This window comes from Myotis yumanensis, unplaced genomic scaffold (assembly GCF_028538775.1).
Source record: "Myotis yumanensis isolate MYYU_CA2020_CCGP unplaced genomic scaffold, mMyoYum1.0.hap1 SCAF_4, whole genome shotgun sequence".
In the NCBI taxonomy this organism is placed as follows: domain Eukaryota; kingdom Metazoa; phylum Chordata; class Mammalia; order Chiroptera; family Vespertilionidae; genus Myotis; species Myotis yumanensis.
Window position 1 is genome coordinate 8270526 of NW_027223755.1, and position 23552 is coordinate 8294077.

Genomic DNA, 23552 nt, shown 5'->3' on the forward strand with positions numbered 1-23552 from the left:
AATTGTTCTCTGAAAAACTATTTAACACTAGTTAGTTTCATTCTACTGTTTTGTTGGAAAATTTATCACAGCTATCTGCTTCTGTCCTCTTAGGAACCAGCTTCAGACGATTGGGATCGCTGCTGCAAACACATGGGGTCTATTTCTTCTTGTGTTATTGTTGGGGTATGGCTTGGTGGAAATCCCTCGGTCATACTGGAATGGAGCAAAAAGAGGTTATCTACTTATGAAAACTTATTTTAAGGCAGCCAAATTGATGACAGAGAAAGCAGATGCGGAAGAGACTTTAGAAGATGTCATGGAGGTAAGAAGTTTAAACCTTGCAATCCACAGCACGCTGCATCTCCTTTTGGATACACAGTTAGTTTGTTGTTCTTGTTGTTAACACACGGTTGGATGTTAGATTTAAATTTTGTTCTTTATTTTTTAAAATATATTTTTATTGATTTCAGAGAGGAAAGGAAAGGGAGAGATAGAAACATCAATGATGAGAGAATCATTGACCGGCTGCCTCCTGCACGCCCCCTACTGGAGATTGAGCCCACAACCTGGCATGTGCCCTGATAGGGAATCAAACCATGACCTCCTGGTTCATAGGTTGACACTCAACCACTGAGCCATGCCAGCCACGCCTGCCTCTGACCCCTACTCTTAACCACTGCATTCATTGCCTCTTTTCTCTTTGAACACATTATTCCCAAGCTCTTGCAATGCTCTTTTCTCCACTCTCTTCAGCTAATTCCTACTTCATTCTCCATTAGGATACTAACTATCTAGCGTTGGAGAACTGTACAGTCCTTTATATTATACTAGAGGCCCGATACATGAAATTTGTGCAAGAGTAGGCCTTCCTTCCCCCGGCTTCCGGCAGGCACCCAGGACCTGGGCTTCCCTCACAGCCCTGGCTTTATCGGGAGGTCATCTGGAAGGATGTGTGGTCTAATTAGTGTATTATGCTTTTATTATTATAGATGGTGAATGTGATGTGAATTATATAAAGGAAATGCTCTAGTATAGAGAGGTCTCACTTCTGAATAGTGATCAGAGGAGGCATGAAATGTGAGCTGGGCCAGGAAGGATGGGTAGAATATTCTATAACTGGCAGCATCCTGGTCAGATATCAGGAGGTTTTAAAACCACATTAACTGAGCATAAGGTTTGTGTTGGAAAGATAAAGCTTGTAAGGTTTGAAAAACAGGTTGTTGCCAGGTAGGGGGGCCTTGACTGTCACACTGAAAAGTCCAGACCATATTTTGAAAGCAGCGAGGAATCGTTGCACCTCGCAAGCAGGGAGGAGACATGATCCTGTGGTGTAGGGTGGTCAGTCTGGTGGAGGTGTGCAGAGTAGAGCATGGAACAAGAATATGAATACGTGCAGTGTACTTGGAGGGAAAGCACACTGGTTTGAATACATGTTATAACAGACCACAAAGTTCAGTCACCTATTTTTTTGTAATTAGTGATTATATTTTTCAGCTACCTATAAAATCTTCCACATGCAGTTTTATAAAGACCCGTTTAGTGTTTTTATGTTTCTCTCTGAAGTGAATGTATACTACATCCATATGTCTATTCTCTGATGCATTAATAAAATTTATAAGCCATGTCAAACTATTCAAAGGGTATTTGCTACCTGACCAAAGAAGTCACTTCTACCTTTTGTCATTTTTCAAGGAAGCGGATTTGGGAGAGGGAAAAATAGCTACTTATTTCTGCTGAAAATTGCCTGTTAGCCTGACTTCATGCATGTTGTCTGGCCTGCATAGTAAAGAATCGATTAGGCACAGTAATGATGGAGCTCAAAGTTACATTATTTTATGGGAAGAAAATAAGCTAATATTTCAAATCACTTCCACACTTTGTAAAAATTATAAACTTTTGAAGGAAACTTACTTCTGTAACAAATACAGCAAATATCCATAGTTAACTGTTTCAGTACTTATTTTGATTTAATATGATGAAAGGATGTAAAGGAAATATGTAATATTTCAGATGTAAATATATAACTAGTTCATATTCAAGTTTTAATAACAAGTCAAGAAAACTTTAAGGCAGCGTAGTAATGAAAAATTGTAATATAATGATGCTTCCGGCACCTTTTAAAAACCCAAGTCTTATCTTGTTACCCCCGTGTTTAACCCTTACTCATTGATCTCAAAATATAGTGTCATTGAGGACACCAAGAAGTGCTTTGCTGGAGTCACTCTTCAGCCGGCCCAGTGCTTCTCAGGCCCTCACTCTTCTTGTCTCCGAGGCCACACTGGACTCCTGGTTCCTTGAAACTGCTCCTTTCTGCTTCAAGGCCTCTGTACATGCTGCCCCTCAGTGTGGAATATCCTTGCCCCTTCCTTTGATGGGCTGACTCCTACTCATGCTTCTTATGTAATAATCAGTCCATCATAAATTACACAGCAGTCTCCTCACCATTCCTATTTGAATAATGCGTTTTCAAGCTCATTAAGCTTGACAGAAGCAGTGTCCTTCGATATGGATTATTCATAGGGTCTGCATGTGTAAAGTTTTGATGGGTGTTTCTAAATTACCTCCCACATTTTACTGTGTATAGGGGGGCTGGTTTCCCCACATTTTTAAATGATTTTGTGAGAAAATCATTCTCATTTTAAAATTCATAATTGTTTTTAGTGAGCTTGAATATCTTTTCCGGCATTTATCAGCCTATTGCATTTCTTCTGCATTCTTCCTTTTTCCTGTTGATTTGCAAGAGCTCTCCCTATTTTAATGATAGTAATTTTTGTCATGTAAGTCACAAATATTTTTTCATAACTTTATATGCCAGATGGTTTTCCTGATTCCGGTATTGTATCCCTTAAGGCCATTCTCTACCCAACAATCAGAATGTTCTTTTTAATTTTCTGCTTGGTTCTTCCTTGATTCCCAGCCTTTGTACATGCTGTTTATTCTATCTAGAACAGTGGTTCCAACTTTTACAAAATGTTATTAAAATTATAGAATAGTATGATTCTCTTAGAACTATTGGTTCTAAAGATTCCTTTCCCTAACCCCTTTATACCTTTCATAGTCATAAAATTGCTTATTTAATTATTTTATCACTAGACTCTGATCTTAGTCAAACAGCTATGACGCCCTGTCTTCCCACCCCACTCTCTGGTTTGGGATGTGGTGACCTTACACATTGCACAGTGCTGGCCTGTAGTGTGCTCTTGATAGACAGACATGGGGTGAAACATGAGCTGTGTGCTCTCCCACTGGAAAGGAGTGGGTGCTTTGTGACATCGGGACCTGTTCTGCTGCCTCTGGTTTCTTCACTGTATTTTAGATAATGAGATAATTAAGTTGATAAGCAAGGTAAAGGAGCATAGTCCTATTCTTTCAGGGCTGCAAAGTTTGTTTGATCCTTCGTGACTTTTTTATGATGTTTATCCATCTTTGTGTGCCAAGTAAGAAAATGATAAGAGAGTAAACCTAGAAGATAATAGGAAGTGTGAGGATATACAGAGAACTATTATACTGGGTGGAGCAAAAGTAGGTTTACAGTTGTGAGTATGTGAAACAGTTTTTGTATTATTATTAATTAATTATTGTATTAAACTCACAGCTGAAATCTACTTTTGCCCCACTTCGTATAACTTTGTATGTATTTTTACTTGTGTTCTTAAGAACTTTTATTCAGTGCGTGGAGCTTCATGAAAATGCTAAATACTTTGAGTTGAAGTTAAACTTATGAGAAAATATATATATATATATATATATATATGGTACCTAGAGCATTCTGATTTGAAATAGCCAATGTATAAAAATGGAAATATTTTCATTTTTCCTCACTATTTGTACAGGAGGTTCGTAAAGTGAGTGAAAGCATCAAGTATAACCACCCATTGAGAAAATGTGTTGACACAATACTTAAAAAGGTAATTAATCATATAGGCATCTATTTTCCTTTGAAATATAACTTTTTATAATAAAAACATCAGGAAAGTATGAAAACAGCCTATGACTGAAGTCTTTGCAACTGCTTTTCATTTTCATGGAAATACTGACCATAAATCAGTAGTAATGTGTACATAGAATTTGTTCCTTTGCATTACAAGTTTAACATTAATTATTTGCAATGTTTTGCTTTGAAATGTGGATATAGAGGTTACATTTAGTAATGTATGACAAACAACTGCTGTAGCACAGTGATGAAGTGTCATTGAATGTGGTCACTAAAGGCATATCTCCTGTAAGAAAATAAGTGAGGGTCTTAATAATCTGTTTTGGTCAGCTTCCTAAAATAAATGACATTAGGATATATTTAACATGATATTTATATAAGAAGCCACACAATTAAGATTTTACTGTATTGTTATTGCACTAAGAGTACTCATGTACTTTCAAAAATGATTATTCAACACATAAGTTCCCCAAATATCTTCTCTACAGCTACAGAACCACTGAACTATCTCTTTACCTATAGGTTAAATTTATTATACTGAGTATTAGCTAGTGTTCTCTTGGCTAAGATACTAGTCATGAAAATCAATTCTCTAATCATTTCTCTCATATTTGATACTTTTTGGGACCTATTCAGAGAAGTTAACTAACTTGTCCAAGTTCATATAGATAATAGATGACTAATAGCAGGGCAGATAACTCTAAGGCATGTATTTTTTTCTCTCTACCATTCTTTTAAAAAATTCAACCTCTTGGATTTGTTGTGATTTTTCTTCGTTATTTAGCTGGGAAAATAACTGACAGTTTCATTAGGTGCTTACCTAGAAAGATCCTTTTAAATACTAGGTGCTTCATGTAGGCAATGTTCCTCTGTCTTACTCATCCCCAGCTAGTTTTTCTAAGCACAAAGATTAATATTAATAGAGGTAAGAATAAACTCAGTACATCTTTTTTTTTTTTTTTTTTTTTAAGAGAGAGAGAGAGAGAGAAACAACAACGTGAGAGAGAAACATTGATCAGTTGCCTCCTGTATGCACCCGACTGGAGATGGAACTGCAATCTAGGTATAATGCCCTGACTGGGAAGTGAGCCCACAGCCTTTTGGTGTGTGGGACAACACTCCAGCCAGCTGGGCCACTGTCCAGTGCTCAATGCATCTTTTAAAACATTTTCAAAAAAAATGTTATCAACAAAACCTCCAACTATTTAGAAACGACAATAAAGGAAGATATTTTTGAGAAAATTAAAATTAGAAATGCCTCAGAATAAAAGATTTTTAATAAAAATAAAATTTTTATCTTTTTGCAAATAAGATTTTTAAAAATCTACTTGTTCCCTTTAGTGCCCTACAGAGTATCAGGAAAAAATGGGTAGGAACATGGATGATTATGAAGATTTTGATGAAAAGCATAATACCTATCCGAGTGAAAAAAGTCTGGTGAAATTACATAAACAGGTAACTTTATTAATTAAAGCTATATTACTTAATGATATTTCAGTCAGATTTATAATTACTGCCCACAGAAAATAAGGGAGAATTATTCACTGAACATAACTGTTACCTATACTACTGAATGTTAACTTCCTTGGCCCCATCCAGGAAATGCCACTAGCACTTCTCATTGTTGTAACAACCAAAACTTGCCTTAACGGGGAGTTGAACACCGTTGGATCAGAACACTGACAGACATACCCCTGTTCTCTCTCTTAGGTTATTTACTCAGTTCAGAGGCACCGTCGAACTCAAGTACAATGGCAGATCCTTCTGGAACAAGCATTTTATCTAGAAGATGTAGCAAAAAATGAAACTAGTGCTACTCATCAGTTTGTTCATACCTTTCAATCGCCAGAACCGGAAAATAGATTTGTCCAATATTTTTATAGTCCTGCAGTTGGTATGTAATTTGATATAAATTTCCAAGTTTAATGATGATAATTTTTCTGAAGAAAAAATGTATATATTTTCACCAATGTGAAGTTGAATTATATTTGTATTATTTGACTTACGCCAGGTGGTAATATTATGTATCTGGTAAACTTTCCCTCCAAAGAAAACTATTTTACTTTTCATTTGACATATAATCTATCATTTTGCACTGTTACTTCACAGATAACCAAAATTCTAGCAAAAATATGTGTGCTATATCAAGCAAATTTTGTATATATAATATATACTTAATTAGAATTCCAAGAAATTTCACATCACAAACTTGAGTCACTCCTTCAATCTTGACATACTACAAAAAACATTCCTGTAAGAAGTACTCTTTGATTATTTACATTTATTAATCTATTTTTAAAACCTATACTCAATAAGCATAATTATTCTATCCTCCTTTATGATTATTTATGACACTTTCTTCAGTGTTATCAAATTTAATATGAAGAATTTAATGAAAATACCAGTGTCATGGTATTAAAACTTCTGTTTACCTTAGGTATTCAAATAGCTGCCTATTCACTTGATTAGTTGATTAGTTCACTTGATTAGTTGATTAGTTCACTTGATTCTCTTTTGTATGTTTGGTTTTCAGTATGAACACATAATGGTGGTCATAAGAAATCTCTCAGACGTCTTCTTCAATGAAGATCTTTCCTAGTTAAATGAGGGAATGATGTGACACTTGTTTTCATTCATTTGACAAATATTTGAACTCATATGCTATGTATTGCTGGGAGCTTGATATATATCAAATGAATAGAAAAGATAAAAATTTCTGCCCTTGTGGAATGAGAAAAACAGTCAATATATACATAAAGATATAAATACAATGCTGAGTAGTGGTTGGCTATAGAAATCAGGGTTCAGAGCAGAAGTCTGGTCTGAAAATATAAATGAGAGGGTCACTAATGGGTAGGTGGACCATCGGTGGGGATAAATCAGTGAAGAAGTGATGGGATAGAGAAGAGATAGTCTGAGGCCCAAGCCTGAGGCATTCCAGACTTCAGGCATCGGGTTGATGATGAGGAGCCCACAGAACAGACTAGAAACAGAGTGGCCGATGAGATTGGAAAACTAGGACAGTGAAGTCTTTTGAGGAAAAGGGTATATAAAGCACCTTTTCAAATGTTGCAGGTAGGTCGAGTATCATGAATACTAAGACTTGTCCATTGCATTTCAGAGAGGTGAGGTCGGGTAAGGGTATAAAAAGCCAGATTTGAGTTTAAAAAAAAATAAAAAGGAGAGCAGGTAGGAACAGTAAGAATAGAAAACTCTCAAAATGTTTTCCTCATAAAAGGGAATAGAAACAAGAGGTAGTAGCGAAGGGAGGATGGCAGGGTCAAGAGATATTATAGACACCATTTGTGAATGGCATCTAAGAGGGAATTGAGGAGACAGAAGAGAATGGTGGGGGCAGTGTTCATGTGCAGGGGAGATGAAATGGAAACAGTGAGCAATGAAGAGAAGGGCCTTAGGAGGTAAGGCACAGATGGACCTGAGCAGATGAGAAGATGTAACGGAGGGACCTGGGGATGTCTTCTTTGGCCAGCTTCTATTTTGCCAGTGAAGTTCTGGGAGTAAGATTTTGGAGGAGAGAAGAGAAGGTGCAGAATAGTTGCTTAGGAGACTGTGCATGGAGGAAATGGGTGGATTGCAGTGGGCTAGCCAGGCAGGTTCCAGGGTCCACTTGAAGCTGGTGATTAAGAATTTAAAGTGAGGCGAGCCAACAAAGGTGTGTGACTTCCTCCTTCAGTGACCTGCTCCACAGGTGCTGGTTCAGGGTAGCCACAGAGTTGGTAGCCAGGGCATGGCCTAGTTCAGCAAGTATAAGGAAGTAAGAGGAAGCAAAAGGATTGGGACATTGGGGAATGGTTTGCCTCAAAGACTGGAGTCTGAGCTGATAAAGAAAGCAGTAAAGGACATCAGGTGTTAAGTGGCAATGAAACGGTGATAGAATAAATGGACTGTTGGTCCAGGCAGAGACAGTCAATAGAGTTGAAATACTAGATGAAAGCATTGCTTGGACACAGGGATGCTGTAATGAGATTACAAGGGAGGGTTGGGGTTATTGGCAGTCAAAGGCTTGGAGAATGAGCAGTTGATGTAGGGTGGAGGACAGAATCATTGGAGGAGAAGAGGTGAAGGAAGTGGAAGACCAGAGTTTTGAAGGGAGTATCGCCCGTGTGGCTGTGGAAATCACCAGGAATTAATTATGCTGGGAACAGGGTTGAAAAGATCTAGAATGAGCCAGGAACTCAACGTGCAATGAATGAAGTGAAATGCAGCCTTTTCAGTTTTGTGAGCTTTCTTCTTCTTCTTTTAACTTTCATTTATACCTAAATGCAGATTTAACAAAAAGTTACGAGAATATTAACAAAGAATTTCCATATACCCTTCACCCAGATTTTCCACATGCTAACATTTGACCATAATTATTTTCTTTTCTCTTTCTCTCTGTGTATATATTTTTCCTTAATCTTTTTAAAGTTGAATCCAGACATGATGCCTTTTAACCCAGAAATGTTTCTGTGTGTATTTTTTTTCTTTATAAATAAAGACATTTTCTTACATAACCAAGTACAATGGTCAAAATCAGGTTGGGCATTGTAGTCAGTTGTCTTGTCCTCCGTCTCCTTTACTCAGGAGCAGGTTCCGTCTGTGTTTTGTGACATGGATGTTTTTGAGAACACAGGCCAGTTTTGTTTTTTCCAGTCCCTGGGTTTGAGTTTGAAGTTTTCTCATGAGTAGATGCGGTTCTGTAATTTTGGCAGGAACACTGCAGCAGTGATACTGTCTTCTCATCGTGCTTCGTAGCAGGAGGCACCTGAGATGTTGGCCCCATTATCGGTGATCATTCGGTTGGGTGGTGTCTGCCTGCTCCCTCCACTGTAAAACTACTGTTTTCTTCTCTGCAATTGTGTATCTTATATGGAGATATTTTGAAACAATGCAAATACCCCATTACTCCTTTATGGTTTCCGTAATAATTTTCTTCTTTTCTCTTCCAGAGTGGTACTGGGAGTGTCTTTTGCGACCATGGTTTTACAGAATACTGGCTGTGGTTTTGTCTGTCTTCTCTGTGATTGTCGTGTGGTCAGAGTGCACGTTCTTTAGCACGACACCTGTCTTATCCCTTTTTGCAGTCTTCATACAGCTGGCTGAAAAAACATACAATTATATTTATATCGAGGTCAGTTTGTATCTGCTATTAATAATTGTCCATTCATAGTATAACCCTTAAGTGTAGTATCTTTTCTCCATATATTTCTTCTAGCAATAATGCAAATAGTGAAGTTATTAATTTACATTTCCAGAAAAGAGCTTCATCAATTTACCCAGACCCGTGGTTGGGAAACTGCGGCTCGCGAGCCACATGCGCTCTTTGGCCCCTTGAGTGTGGCTCTTCCTAAGCCTTAGGAGTACCCTAATTAAGTTAATAGCAATGTACCTACCTGTATAGTTTAAGTTTAAAAAATGTGGCTCTCAAAAGAAATTTCAATCATTGTACTGTTGATATTTGGCTCTGTTGACTAATGAGTTTGCCGACCACTGACCCAGACTATAAAAACTAAGAACTGTATCTTAAGACAGATGACAAGATATAAACTAGTGCAAAATACCCTTTTGGGAATACTTGCATCCTTTTTATGCCAGCGAAGCCACATAGCTTATAGTCGTCATGTGAGGAAGTTGCCCAGGGAAAGGGAGAGCAGGCTCACTTCAGGAGGTGGATTTGAAATTTAGGGATAAAATGTGAAAATGGTTGAGATGTAGAATTTTTCACATACTTTTGTTTTATTAAATAGCTTAAAAAAAATAATCTGTTACAGTAGCCCTAGCTGGTTTGGCTCAAGTGGATAGAGTGTTGGCCTGCGGACTGAAAGGTCCCTAGTTCGATTCCCGGTCAGGGCACATGCCTGGGTTGCGTGCTCGATCCCCAGTAGGGGGTGTGCAGGAGGCAGCCGATGAGTGATTCTCTCTCATCATTGATATTTCTACCTCTCTCCCTCTCCCTTCCTCTCTGTAATCAATAAAAATATATTTAAAAAATTTGTTACAGTATTTAAATTTTAGAATGTCAAATGTTAGCCAGAAATAAAGGATAAGGCTGTGCAGGGTATACAGTCCATGGGTCTTAATCTGTTTTTGTTTTTTGTTTTCAGATTGCTTGCTTCCTTTCCATCTTCTTCCTAAGTATCTGTGTTTATTCTACTGTGTTCAGGATTCGTGTGTTTAACTATTACTACTTGGCTTCACATCACCAGACCGATGCGTACAGCCTTCTTTTCAGTGGCATGTAAGTAGATTGTATTTAGAAACAAGGGAAATGTCCTTATGGCATACATCCTTATTGAGTTCTCTTTTATTTCTTGTTTATGGGTTTTCCACTAACATCTGTATTTCTCTGAGCTAATTGATTAAGTATAAATATTAATTAGATATTTGTTGATTGCTAGGTAAATACTGCTTGAAGGTTCAGGTTAAAATGGGGATGCTAGATTAGGATGAAAAAGAACGACATGATGAACCTGGACTTACCAATTAGAGATTGCATAAGTAGATTAGTAAAATATAGGAACATGAGAGAGTTTAGAGACTAAATCAGACCTAGAGGGTATTCTGAGATTCAGTGGCCTCAAACTGAAGTATAGAGGACTGAGAAAACCAACAGGAATAATTTTTGCCAAGATATTTAGCAAGAGTTTTGAGAGAGAGCTTTAGCTTGGGCTAGGTTGCGCAATCTATTATTCGTCCATGTTGTTAAATTAGTTATATTGGATATTCATAAGGGCTGGACTAGACAGGTTTGCAAAGGAATCAATAAAGAAAGCATCTCTAACACTTTTATGTTAACCTTTTTTACCCAAATAATTATAAATTCATAGGAACTTGCAAATATAATACAAAGAGTTCTCCTATCAACCTTCCCCCAGTTTTCCCCAGTGGGGACGCTTTCTGTAGCTTTTCTACAATATCAGAACCAGGAAATTTTCATTTATACATTACTACTAACTAGACAACAGACCTTATTTAATTCTCACTGTTTTTTATCCTTTATTCATGTGTGTTTGTGTGTGTGTGTGTGTGTGTGTGTGTAGATTCCTATAACCACAACTACAGGGTGATCTCCACCCCCCCCCCCCAAAAAAAAAGAAATATATACATTTTAACAGCTGATAGCTCAATTTTGAAAATAAAATGTATTTTAATAAACACTGCCTTTATAATTCTGAAAGTGTGTGTATACATTTTGGGGGACACTATATTTTATCACCACATTCCTCACATTACCTCTCTTTTTTTCAATTACAGTTGACATTCAATATTATTCTGTATTAGTTTTAGATTTATAGCATTCTGGTTAGATAATCGTGTACTCTGCAGAGTAGTTACCCTGATATTACAAGTACAACCTGGCCCCACATGTAGTTATTACAACATTGACCATATTCCCCATGCTGTACTTTACATCGCTGTGACTATTCTGTAACTATCAACCTGTACTTCTTAATCCCTTCACTCTCTCTCCCTTCATTTTCCTCTCTCCTCTTTTCAACTCCGTAGTTCTGTAAGGTTCTCTTTTTATCTGGGCAGCTTGAACTCTAACAGTTCTTTATACCTTAGTTGCTAGAGTGTCATACTTTGATACAGCTTCAGATCTTTCATATATGAGTACGTTCACCTTGAGGATGTTACCGTCCTCGTCATGCTGCTGAGATGGCACAGATGGTAGACTTGGAAGAGGTGCATCCAAAGGCACTTCACCAGTTCTTGGGATAAAGCAGCGGCAAACACCACCAAAGCAGGCAGCCTGAGACTGGAGTTTTGCCTTGTAGGTGTTGATATTCTTAAGGAAGATGTGATTCATAGTATGTTCAGAATATCTTCCAAGTAAGTAAGGGAGTTTCACTTTAATAATTCAAAAGATATATAATACAGATAGATGAAAGTAACAAGTTACAATGATCTGAAATGTTCTCAATACATTTCGATATAATATAAAATTATTTTGCTTTTTTATTTTTACATATTCTGTTTATAAATGCTTATTGCAGGTTATTTTGCCGTTTGACTCCTCCTTTATGTCTTAATTTCTTGGGGTTGACCCATATGGATTCCTCCATCTCTCACCAGAATACGCAACCAACTGCTTATACATCTGTAAGTATGGTCAGCAAGCAGAGTTCTTTAGATTCATTGTCTATATGGGATGTTAATACTGATAAAACTTTTAATTCAGAAAAGTTCTAAAGCATTATTTGGATCTTTTTAAAATAACTAAAACTGTCTTTTAAATGTTATATATATAATTACTAATGACTGGATGAAAGTGATTTTGCTTTCTTTTATTATAAAAAAGTGTTTTCTGGTTTACATAGATCATCTAGCTGGTAGTATTAATAGACTTGACCTATAATAATAGTGACTTCTATATCTCTAGTCTTAATGTATATGATAATGTTCAGTAATGCTTATAAAATATTAACTTTCTTTAGAGGAAAACCTTTTTAAGTAAGCAAATTAATATATAATCAGCACATGACTTTGTATTAGATTAAGTTGTACAGCATCATGGTTTGAAATATACATATATTGAGAAATGATTATACAGTCAATTTAGTTAACATTCATCACTTCAGTAACAATTTCTTTTCTTGTGATAAGAATTTAAAAATCAGTTCATTTAGTGCTTTATTTATACTTTTTCAAAAGCCCGTATTTATTTATATAACTGGCTATGTGTGAATTCTCTAATGGCGGAAAAAAATAAAATATCAGGGGGACTACTCTGTACTAATTTAACTCATTTTTTTTCTACTTTTTTCTTTCTTTTCAGATTATGGGTTCCATGAAAGTTTTATCCTTTATTGCAGATGGATTCTATATATATTATCCTATGCTGGTAGTAATTCTCTGCATTGCTACTTATTTTAGGTAAGAAACTTAACATCGTTTATTTTCCCACATACTCTTAGCCTTATCTGGGTATCCTTTCTTCTTACAACTCTTTTAAATATTTATTGCTTGGGTTCTGGTTGTTGTTTGTTTTGTTGTGGCTTTGGGGATGTTGGGGATAGTTTAAAGGGATTGCTTGAGTGATGAAGTAAGGCTTTTTCTCCGAAGATATTTTCAGGAAAAGAGAGGTAGAGTTATTCATTACAAATACGTAGGCTACAAAGCAATAGGATTAATTACAGAGTGTTAACTTGAAGCCCTGACCTTCGACACTGACAGCCAAGTATCCTATATAATAAAAGCCCAGTGACCATAATGGCAGAATGACCGCTGGACCAGTCACTATGAGGTGCACTCTCCACCTCTTGGTCACTTTCCCCAGCTGGCAGGCTCTCATCGCCCAATGGTGAATGGGGACTTGGGGGTGAGTGGCGGGGGATGTGGGTGGCGCCAGGCCAAGGCCACTTCCCCACAGGTCACCCCACACACAGAGGGCGACCCACAGCTGGGGCGGGACTGGCAAGCGGGCGGAACAGCCAACCTTTTGCCCCCCCCCCACCCCGCCCCAGGTCAGCAGGCTCCCATCGCTGATGGTGAACGGAGAACCAGGGTGGGTGGCAGCAGGGGGCAGGGCTGGCTGCCAGCAGCCGGGGAAGATGGCCCTGATCACAGGGTAGGCCTAGGGACCGTACCCGCACACAATTTTGTACACCAGGCCTCTAGTCTACACTAATAAAAGAGAAAAATGGTAATTGGCATACAACCGCTACCCTTCCGATTGGCTAATCAGCGTATCCTTATGCAAATTAACTGTCAGCCAAGATGGCGGCCAGCAGCCAGGCAGCTGGAAGCGAACATGAGGCGTGCTTGCTCCAGTGACTGCAGATTCCAACGTTCCCCGCCTTGCCGGACTCTGAGCTGGCAGTTTGAAACATTCTAACAAATATAGCCGGCTGGGATCTCAGAGCTGAAGTTATACATTGTTTCGATTATAGAACGGCAAACAAACCAGCAGCGGAAGCCTCAGAGCTAGAGCCAGAGCTAAAGCTGGCCCAGAAGAAAAAAAAAAAAAGAAAAAAAGGAGTGGTTGGGAGCTTCAGTCAAAACCCCTAGCCTGAAAGCAGTCCTCAGCCCCTCACCCAGACTGGCCAGGCACCCCAGTGGGGATCCCCACCCTGAAGGGTGTGTGACCAGCTGCAAACAGCCATCATCCCCTCATCCAGGCTGGCCAGGCACCCCAGTGGGGACCCCCACCCTGATCCAGGACACCCTTCAGGGCAAACCAGCCGGCCCCCAGGCCTTTATCCTATATAGTAAAAGGGTAATATGCCTCCCAGCACAGGGATCAGCGGAGCCACGAGGCCTCCTGGCACCAGATCAGCATGACAGGGGGCAGCGCCCAAACCCCCTGATTGGCCCTGCTCTGTGCATCACAGGGGGTGGCGCCGCAACCTCCCCATTGAACCTGCCTTGAGTGTGACAGGGGTCGGTGCCCCAACCCCCAAATCAGCCCTACCCTGAGCGTGACTGAGGGTGGCATCGCAACCTCCCAATCTGCCCTGCTCTGTGCATGACGGGGGGCGGTGCCCCAACTCCCCAATCAGCCCTGCTCTGAGCCCGACCAGGGGCTGCACCTAGGGATTGGGCTTGCCCTCTGCCACTCAGGAGCAGGCCTAAGCCAGCAGATCATTATCTCCCGAGGGGTCCCAGACTGCGAGAGGGCACAGGCCGGGCTGAGGGACCCCCTCTTCCCCCCCGAGTGCACAAATTTTTGTGCACCGGGCCTCTAGTCTATATATATAAAAGGCTAATATGCTGAGGGTCCGTCCGGGTAATGACATCATGTAGCAACGCCCGGCTTCTTCTCCCTAGCGACTAGCCTCCTTGCAGTTTCTTCAGCCCATGAACATGACTTGCTTTATAGCCAGTTGGAAGCATTTCACACTTTAACCAAATGTCTGTGAAGCGTTTTCCCGTGCCTCATCTCATTTGATCCTCACAGAAGTCCTGGAGTAGGTAGATAGGAGACATGGTGGAATCCTATTTTCTTTTCATTAGCTGGAAAACGGAGAGTCAAAGTAAGAAATGGTGAACCTTGAAAATGACTTCAGGTTTTCTCACTGCACGGAATATAGTCAAACACTACTGCAGTTAAATATTTTACCCTTTGTTCTCCCTGCATGATCTACAATAATAATCTTCTTCGTGTTGATATTTACTGCTGTGTTGCTGACAATTACCTGAAAGAGAAGTTGGGGTGCTTCACTGAGCTGGAAAGTTTAGCTAAATCAGAAAGCAGGTCTAATTAAGCAAGTTTGTTCTATATCTATAAAAGGCTAAGTTGACTCATGCATGTGTGATACATATAAAGCTCTCGCTGGCACCAATTGCACACGTGTGTTTCCATCTGTCATTGTCGATTGTGAATTTGGTTGATACTTCTATTATAGAGAAAGGGTGAATAGCAATATTAAAATATTTCTTCTAATTAATTTACTTTCAATGTGCACGAATTTGTGCACCAGGCCATTAGTAGCTTATAAAACACCCCATGCTTGGCTTCTGACCAGTAACGTAAATTGGGCTTAGGGCTTTCCCCATAATCATTCCTGGGTTTCTAGATGCTTCAGATCATAGCCAGCCCAGAAGGTCAAATGAAGAGTGACTGCAATCAGGCAGCATGTGTAAGGCTGGGAAGTACATGGGCTGCTCTTTTCATAGGATTTAGCAGAATTGATAGACTCTTAGAGGTAAGACTCAAAAGGACTCAAAGGACAGGTGTGCTTGGCTTCTAGCACTGTCAGCCCTGCTTCCACATGTTAGGTGCCCTCCTCCTGTACTCTGTCTACCCTCTTCACTGCTCCATGACATACCACAAGTGCTGCTTTTTAAAAAATGTTTGATTGATGTTAATCAGTTTGCTTTTCTAACAAAGATAAGTTGCATCCCATGACTTTTTACTTAAATCTTCCAATACCATTATAAGGTTATTACAGATAATATGTATGAACTCACATTAGGATAATGAGTAAATAGACAATATTGTGTGAAATAAATTGTCTATTGGATTTTTAAAAACATCTATATTATACCTTTCCATAATTTAAAATAACAGTTAATATGAACTGATAATAAATCTATTGTTTTGAATTTTTGCTGTTAGGTAGAAAAGACTTAGGTTTATACTGTGAAAAGCATGTATTAAGGAAGAAAACAGTCATCCTTTGGCTGTCCAGAACTAAGTTGATTATATGCTTAGTCACTTAAAAAGTTTCTAAAACTATTAATGGAACATTAGAGCTTGTGATGTACAAATTATTTCTTCTCATGTTAGTGGCTGTTTTGGTAAGAGTAGCCTCTCTTCTTACCTTATTAGGTTATGATATGTATCAAGTAATAGGTGGGTGGGATAGTGCTTTTTCAACTATAAAATCTTAAATATAAGGAATCAGTAGTATTAAAGTTCTGTTTGAATATAAGAAAATAATAAATTGCTTTTATATTATAGTTATTGTTTAGCATCCTTTTATAATATTTTTCTTAACATATGCTAATGGCCTAACTGGCTTTGTTTTCTTAAGAAATCTGGGTATGTGGCATATCCTAGTCAGTGGACTACTGGACATATAAGCTCCTTAGAAAGGGAAGTAAGTACTTCTTAAAGGCAAATGAAACTTTATGTAACTTGTTGAGATAATAATAAAATATAGGCTTCTTTGAGAGTGACCACACTAAAAAATAGCTTATCTAAATAGTTACACTGTGAAATAATGAAAAAATCTTTTTTTTTTTTATTAGTTTGGGAACTCGTTGTTTGAATCTACTTGGTTTCCAGCAGTTCATGGGAGATAATGATATGACCTCAGACTTAGTTGATGAAGGAAAAGAATTAATCAGGCGAGGTAAGATTTGTCTTTTTAGCCCTAGCTGGTTTGGCTCAATGGATGGAGCGTCGGCCTGCGGACTGGAGGGTCCCAGGTTCGATTCCGGCCAAGGGCACATGCCTGGGTTGCGGGCTCGATCCCCAGTGGGGGGCGTGCAGGAGGCAGCCAATCGATGATTCTCTCTCATCATAGATGTTTCTCTCTTCCTCTCTCCTTTCCTCTCTAAAATCAATAAAATATATTTAAAAAAAAGAAAAAAAAAGATTTGTCTTTTTAAATAAATGGAGGAAGAGTGCAAGACTCCAAATACAGAATTAGAATTCATGTTTGTTAATTTATAATATTCTATCTTGGGAAATAGCAAATTAATATTTTTAGCTAAAAACCTATATAAATTCTTCATAGTAAAAATAACTAGAAGACATAAATGATTTCTCATCTGTCTTTAGGAAATTTTGCAATAGAAACTATGTAGTATGTCTGCAGCTAAAAAATGCCCATGTGCAGTGTTCGAGTCATTTTTAGGTTTGCTTTGACAAAGATATGCAAGTTTAGTACATCTGTAAAGCTTATTAATTTAAAAAATTATCAGCTTAAGACTGAATAGGAATCATTCAGTCCAAGGGTGGTTTTTAGAATGTGGTGGGTGATCATTACCAGCCTGTTAGAATATATGACCCTCTACTGGAATTTAATCTCAAAACTGAATGCATCAAGTTTCCTGATGTTCAAGGGATGGTAGGATAGGAAAAAAGAAAAAGTAAAACTTAAGTTTTCGGACAATGGTACTCTCCCTACTTGGGTCTGGGCTTTTATGTGATCACTAGTTGAATAAGCCAAAATTGGTTGCGGCTCTAAAATAAGCTGGGGTAGCCTTCCATGCTCTCATAGGAAGGGGTGTCTAGTTAATGTAATAGCTCTGTTGCTTTTTGCATTAATTAGACCGCATCTGGAGGATCATATCCAGTCCCAGGTAAGACTTTCAAGAGTTAGAATGGTAAATCAGAAGGTATTTAGAGGACAGAATTAAGAGTCTGTAAAGCATATCTTATGGGAAAAAGAAAAACAACAACAAGCAACCACTGGATATATAGCCATTTATATATATCTACACTAATAAAAGAGAAACATGATAATTAGCGTACGACCGCTACCCTTTTCATTGGCTAATCAGTGAGTATATGCAAATTAACTGACAACCAAGATGGCAGCCGGCAGCCATGCACTGAAGCGAACAGGGAGGCTTGCTTGCTCCAGTGACTGGCAGACTCCAATGTTCCCCACCTGCCGCTGCCGGCCTCTGACCTGGCAGTTTGAAACATTGTAACAAATATAGAAGCTAAACAAAACCCCAGAAACCAGCTTTCAGCTGCCGGGATCTCAGAGCTGGAGTTATACATTGTTTCAATTATAGAACGCAAACAAACCAGATACCTGCTTTCAGCAGCGGAAGCCTCAGAGCTAGAGCCAGAGCTAAAGCTGGCCCAGAATAAAAAAGAAAAAAAAAGTAAAAAAGGAGCGGTTGGGAGCTTCAGTTAATCGCCAGCCTAAAAGCAGCCCTCAGCCCCTCACCCAGACTGGCCAGGCACCCCAGTGGGGACCCCCACCCTGAAGGGTGTGTGACCAGCTGCAAACAGCCATCATTCCCTCATCCAGGCTGGCCAGGCACCCCAGTGGGGACCCCCACCCTGATCCAGGACACCCTTCAGGGCAAACCAGCCGGCCCCCAGGCCTCTATCCTATATAGTAACAGGGTAATATGCCTCCCAGCACCGGGATCAGTGGAGCTGCGAGGCCTCCTGGCACCGGATCAGCGTGACAGGGCAGCGCCCAAACCCCCTGATCGCCCTGCGGCTCTGTGTTTGACAGGGTGCGGTGTCCCAACCCCCAGATCGGCCCTGCTCTGTGTGTGACAGGGGAAGGCGGCCCAGTTCCCCCCCCCCCTCCCCCCAGGCCCTGCTCTGTGTGTGACAGGGTAGAGCCATAACCTCCCCATCGGCCCTGCCCTGAGTGTGACAGTCGCGGTGCCCCAACCCCCTGATCGGTCCTGCTCTGTGGGTGTTAGAGGGCAGCGCCCCAACTCCCCTTCCCCCCCCATGGGCCCTGCTTTGTGTGTGATGGGGTAGAGCCATAACCTCCCCATTGGCCCTGCCCTGAGTGTGACAGTGGCGGCGCCCCAACCCCCTGATCGGCCCTGCTCTGTGTGTGACAGGGGGCGGTGCCCTAACTCCCCTATCGGCCCTACTCTGTGAGTGATGGGGAAGCTCCTCAACCCCCTGATCGGCCCTGCTCTGTGCGTGACAGGGCGGAGCTCCCCAACCCCCTGATTGGCCCTGCTCTGTGCATGACAGGGTACGGAGCCCCAACCCCCCTGATGGGCCCTGCTCTGTGCGTGACAGGGGGCAGTGCCCCTACCCCCTGATTGGCCCTGCTCTGTGCGTGACGGGGTGGCGCCGCAACCTCCCCATCGATCCTGCCTTGAGTGTGACAGGGGGCGGTGCCCCAACCCCCCCAATCGGCCCTACCCTGAGCGTGACTGAGGGTGGCATCGCAACCTCCCAATCCGCCCTGCTCTGTGCATGACAGGGGGCAGCGCCCCAACTCCCCAATCAGCCCTGCTCTGAGCCCGACCAGGGGCTGCACCTAGGGATTGGGCCTGCCCTCTGCCACCCAGGAGCAGGCCTAAGCCAGCAGGTCATTATCTCCCGAGGGGTCCCAGATTGTGAGAGGGCACAGGCCAGGCTGAGGAACCCCACCTTCCCCCCCGAGTGCACAAATTTTTGTGCACCGGGCCTCTAGTCTATATATATAAAAGCTATATATATATGCCAAGTGACTGGAATGCTGCAATGACTGGTTGCTTTGCCTGTGGCCCCTCCCCCTGGCCAGCCCCGCCCCTCATGGGATTCCCCGCAGCCCCCCTCCCACCCCCCGCCCCTGCTGGCCCCCGACTGGGCCCTGATTGGGGGTGGGGCCGGCAGCCAACCTCCTGTGGCCCCTTCCCCCAGCCGGCCCAGCCCCAATTGGCCCCAATCAGGGCAGGCCGGCCGGACCCCACCCATACATAAATTCGTGCACCAGGCCTCTAGTAAGAAAATAAGATTAAAGACTCTTATGTAGAAAGAAGTATGAACTTAATTTAGAAGATAAGACATAAAGAAAAGAAAAGTTACAGAGGAGCAAATTTCCAGTCACCATGGAGAAGAACTTTTTCTCACTGAAACTGGACAGCCTAAAGGGCCATCTCCAGCAAGAGTAGAAAAGGTGCTCTCTGTGGAGTTAGGTGATCTCTAAGGCCCTTTCCATCATAACCTTTTACTTTTGACTTTGTAGCAATTTAAAGGAAATTGGTCATAACCTGATACCTTTACTTAGTTACTCTGCATCTAATTAAGTCATGTTATACCAAATTTGAAATTACTTTTCTTCTCTAGAGAAGAGAAAAAGGCAAAGGCAAGAAGAAGGTGAAAATCGAAGAAGAGTAAGTACAGTACTTATTAAATTGCTGTAACCTAAACATTGGTGTGAAATACCAAAAAAAATCATACTGATTTAGAATAATTGGCTAGAGACCAGAGAATAGTTAGGAAAGACGTGAGATAAATTTTTAAAGAAAGGTAATTTTACTAGTTTTAGATATACATGCTAGGTGCCCTGTCAGACATGTTTTAACAAGTTATCAGTGATAAATTCATGTCCAACATCTAGCAGTGTCTTGAATAAGGTAGGTGCTCAGTAAATAATTTTTTATTAAATGAATGAATACATTCATGCAGTCTTACTATGAAAGTAACTTTGATCGATTTAAAATTATACATTTCATAATACGACACTAATTTTATCCATCTCTATTTTTTCTTCAGTCTTCTGTTTGCTGAGGCTAATTAGCCTCTCCCTAGAGAGTGAAAACCTAGTCCAAATCATGACAGATTTTCAGCACGTAGGTGTGCTGAGCTGGAGAGGTAAAGGCACGGAGACATGCTGTTGTCTTCACCTGCTGAGTGTGTGTTGTGAGAAAGGAGACTTGTGCTTTATTTCGGAGTCATGACTAGAACCAAGGAGTGGAAGTTACTGGAGATGGAGTTCACTTCTGAGAATTTCCATGTTTACCAGGAGTGATCATACATAGACATCTCATGTCACCTAGAAAGAGGGCCGAAAAGCATCTGCATGGCTACTTTAGAATGAAACCCTGCACTGCATTGGAGGTTGAATTAGGTGACCTCTCCTGTCTCTTTCAAGTCTAAGGATTTAAAGAGTAGATTCCTAGTTACTATGGTTTTAGTGACGTTCAGACCACACACAATGCCATGTGAGTCATTATCTAATTATCTGTGCTTACAACTCTAATTTTGCTATCAAACGTGTTTAGAGGCTCTAAATTCATGGTTAATTCAGGGGGAAGAAAATTTTATTAACATCTCATTAGTTATTAGGAGTTCTCATAACTTCTACATTGTCAAGATAAATTTATTGTAGATGTAATATTATTTTGACATTTTAGATAGAAGAATTAAATAACAATAATCATAGCTAGCAAATTCATTTGTAAAAGTTAAGTTTGGAAAGTATTAAAATCATGTAGAGATAACAAAAATTATTCACCTATGATTTTTAAAGGCACTATGCTAGTTATACTGATTATGTGATGAATTTCTTATGAAAATAATTAAATTATATTTTCTGCCTGTGAGTTCTTTTGTTATACATTCATCTGTGTTTCTTCCCTAGGAATGGAAAGAACGATATGGACACAATAGAGAAGATTCCACTAGAAACAGAAATGTTCATGTTGACCCCAAAGAGTCAAATTTTTCAGAAATGAGTACGACCCGATGTGAGTAGTTTATTGTCTGTGTTTTTTCTTGTTCTTGCCTGCGTAGACTGAGGACAGTGACATCTGCGCTTCTGCAGTGACTTTCTGCTTCCAGCCCCTAGTGTATCGGAGGGAGGGAACCTCAGATGTGCATTCTGGTAGGAGGAGGGGACATGTGGAATAGAGACGAGCAGTTGTAATTGTACTGCCCTAAATAACAGTACTTATCCCAGGCATAGTCTAGGCAGATACAGATTTCCATTATTTACTTAGATGTTTTTTTGTTTGTTTTTATTTTCAAAATATTTTTTATTGATTTCAGAGAGGAAGGAAGAGGGAAAAGATAGAAACTCAATGATGAGAGAGAATCATTGATTGGCTGCCTCCTGCACACCCCACACTAGGAATCAAGCCCACAACCCAGGCATGTGCCCTGACTGGGAATCGAACCATGACCTCCTGGTTCATAGGTTGATGCTCAACCACTGAGCCAGACAGCCAGGCTAGATGTTTTTATTTTCTTTTCTATTAGTAGACTTAAGCCTCAATTCAGTCATCTGTAATAATAATAAAAGCATAATATGCTAATTAGACCAACCATTTCTCTGGACAAAGTCATGGTGGGTGGGGGCCGAGGCCCTAGCACAAATTTTGTGCATCGGGCCTTTAGTGTTTATAACAGCCTACTGGCCCATATATGTCGGGCACTTTCCCAGGTGCTCACAATGTATTGAGAGACTAATGCCAGGCCAGAGACATTTGTCAGTGGGTTGAGTCAAGAAACCTCCCTACGTCCTTAATCCTACCATCTGCCCCTGGAAAAGTGGCGGGAAGCCTGTGTTTGTGCAGAACCAGCACCCTTTTTAAGGGAGATGCTGAGGGAACTCAGCTCAGGTGGTGGGAGTAATTCTCTATTGAGAAAGGATTTCTGTAATAAAGAAGTACTTAACTGGCCGAAACCGGTTTGGCTCAGTGGATAGAGCGTCGGCCTGTAGACTGAAAGGTCCCAGGTTCGATTCCGGTCAAGGGCATGTACCTGGGTTGTGGGCACATCCCCAGTCGGGGGTGTGCAGGAGGCAGCTGATCGATGTTTCTCTCTCATCGATGTTTCTAACTCTCTATCTCTCTCCCTTCCTCTCTGTAAAAAATCAATAAAATATATTTTTTAAAAAAAGAAGTACTTAACTGAGTGTTCACAAATGAATAGTACTCTAGCCAGGTAAAGGTGCAGAAGGACTAATGAGGGACAGGAGAGAACCTTTGGGGAAATGCAAGTTTTTCTCTGATTAGAGCCTAAGTATGAGGAGCCTGACAAGAGGGGAGGCTGCAGAGATATTGGGACCCTAATGAGCAGAGACCCTGGAGATAAAGAGGAAAGGATGGATTTGAAGGACACTTAGGGTAGAAGGAAGAGGGAAGAGCTAAAGTTTAGTTAAAGCTAGGAATAGAGGGAGGATTTTACAAAAAGATTTGGAAGGTTGCCTACCATGGAATAGGAGTCAGCAGTGCAAGGATCTGAGAGTGTGGGAGAATGGTTAAGAGGTTAAGGTGACGAGTTAGAGAGACCCTGCTATGTAGTAGGCAACCAGTATTTGTGAATGAATGAGAGAAAAGATGACGGGTTGAGTCCAAGATGACAAAAATGAAAGATATGATAAAAAAGAACTCTATGGTAGCTCTTGGGCTGCTCAGAGCTACACTGTGACAGTTTAGATTGTTAGTGAAGAAAACCTATTCAGTACGCAGGACAGAGAGTTAGCGCTCAAGGGTCCGTGCCAACCAGGATGGAACCAGTAGTCGCATGTGACTGTCGAGCATTTGCAGTGTGGCTGGTGCTCCATGATGAATGATAATATTTTGGATATATTTGGTTAAATAAAATATATTAAAATTAATTTCCTCTGTTTCATTTTACTTCTTTAATGTAGCTACTAGAATAATTAAAAGCCAATATGGGCTGGCATTTCATTTTGGTTGGACATCGCTGCCCTATTGGGGAAAAGATTCAGGCCTTTCTTTTTTTTCTTCCTTTTTTAAT

The 23552-nt window shown here is 40.4% G+C and overlaps 1 protein-coding gene across 2 annotated transcripts in view; it reads left to right on the plus strand.

The window, feature by feature from the left end:
- The window catches only part of LMBRD2 (LMBR1 domain containing 2), a 48064-nt gene that overhangs the window by 18420 nt on the left and 6092 nt on the right, over positions 1-23552 (plus strand). For both annotated transcript variants that reach the window (XM_070411832.1, XM_070411830.1), the window contains exons 6-16: positions 94-304; positions 3816-3890; positions 5258-5371; positions 5627-5810; positions 8866-9047; positions 10021-10154; positions 11914-12019; positions 12696-12793; positions 16613-16716; positions 20133-20179; positions 21430-21535. In XM_070411832.1, the coding sequence (XP_070267933.1) occupies positions 94-304; positions 3816-3890; positions 5258-5371; positions 5627-5810; positions 8866-9047; positions 10021-10154; positions 11914-12019; positions 12696-12793; positions 16613-16716; positions 20133-20179; positions 21430-21535 (1361 nt within the window). The remainder of the gene's footprint in view (positions 1-93; positions 305-3815; positions 3891-5257; positions 5372-5626; positions 5811-8865; positions 9048-10020; positions 10155-11913; positions 12020-12695; positions 12794-16612; positions 16717-20132; positions 20180-21429; positions 21536-23552) is intronic.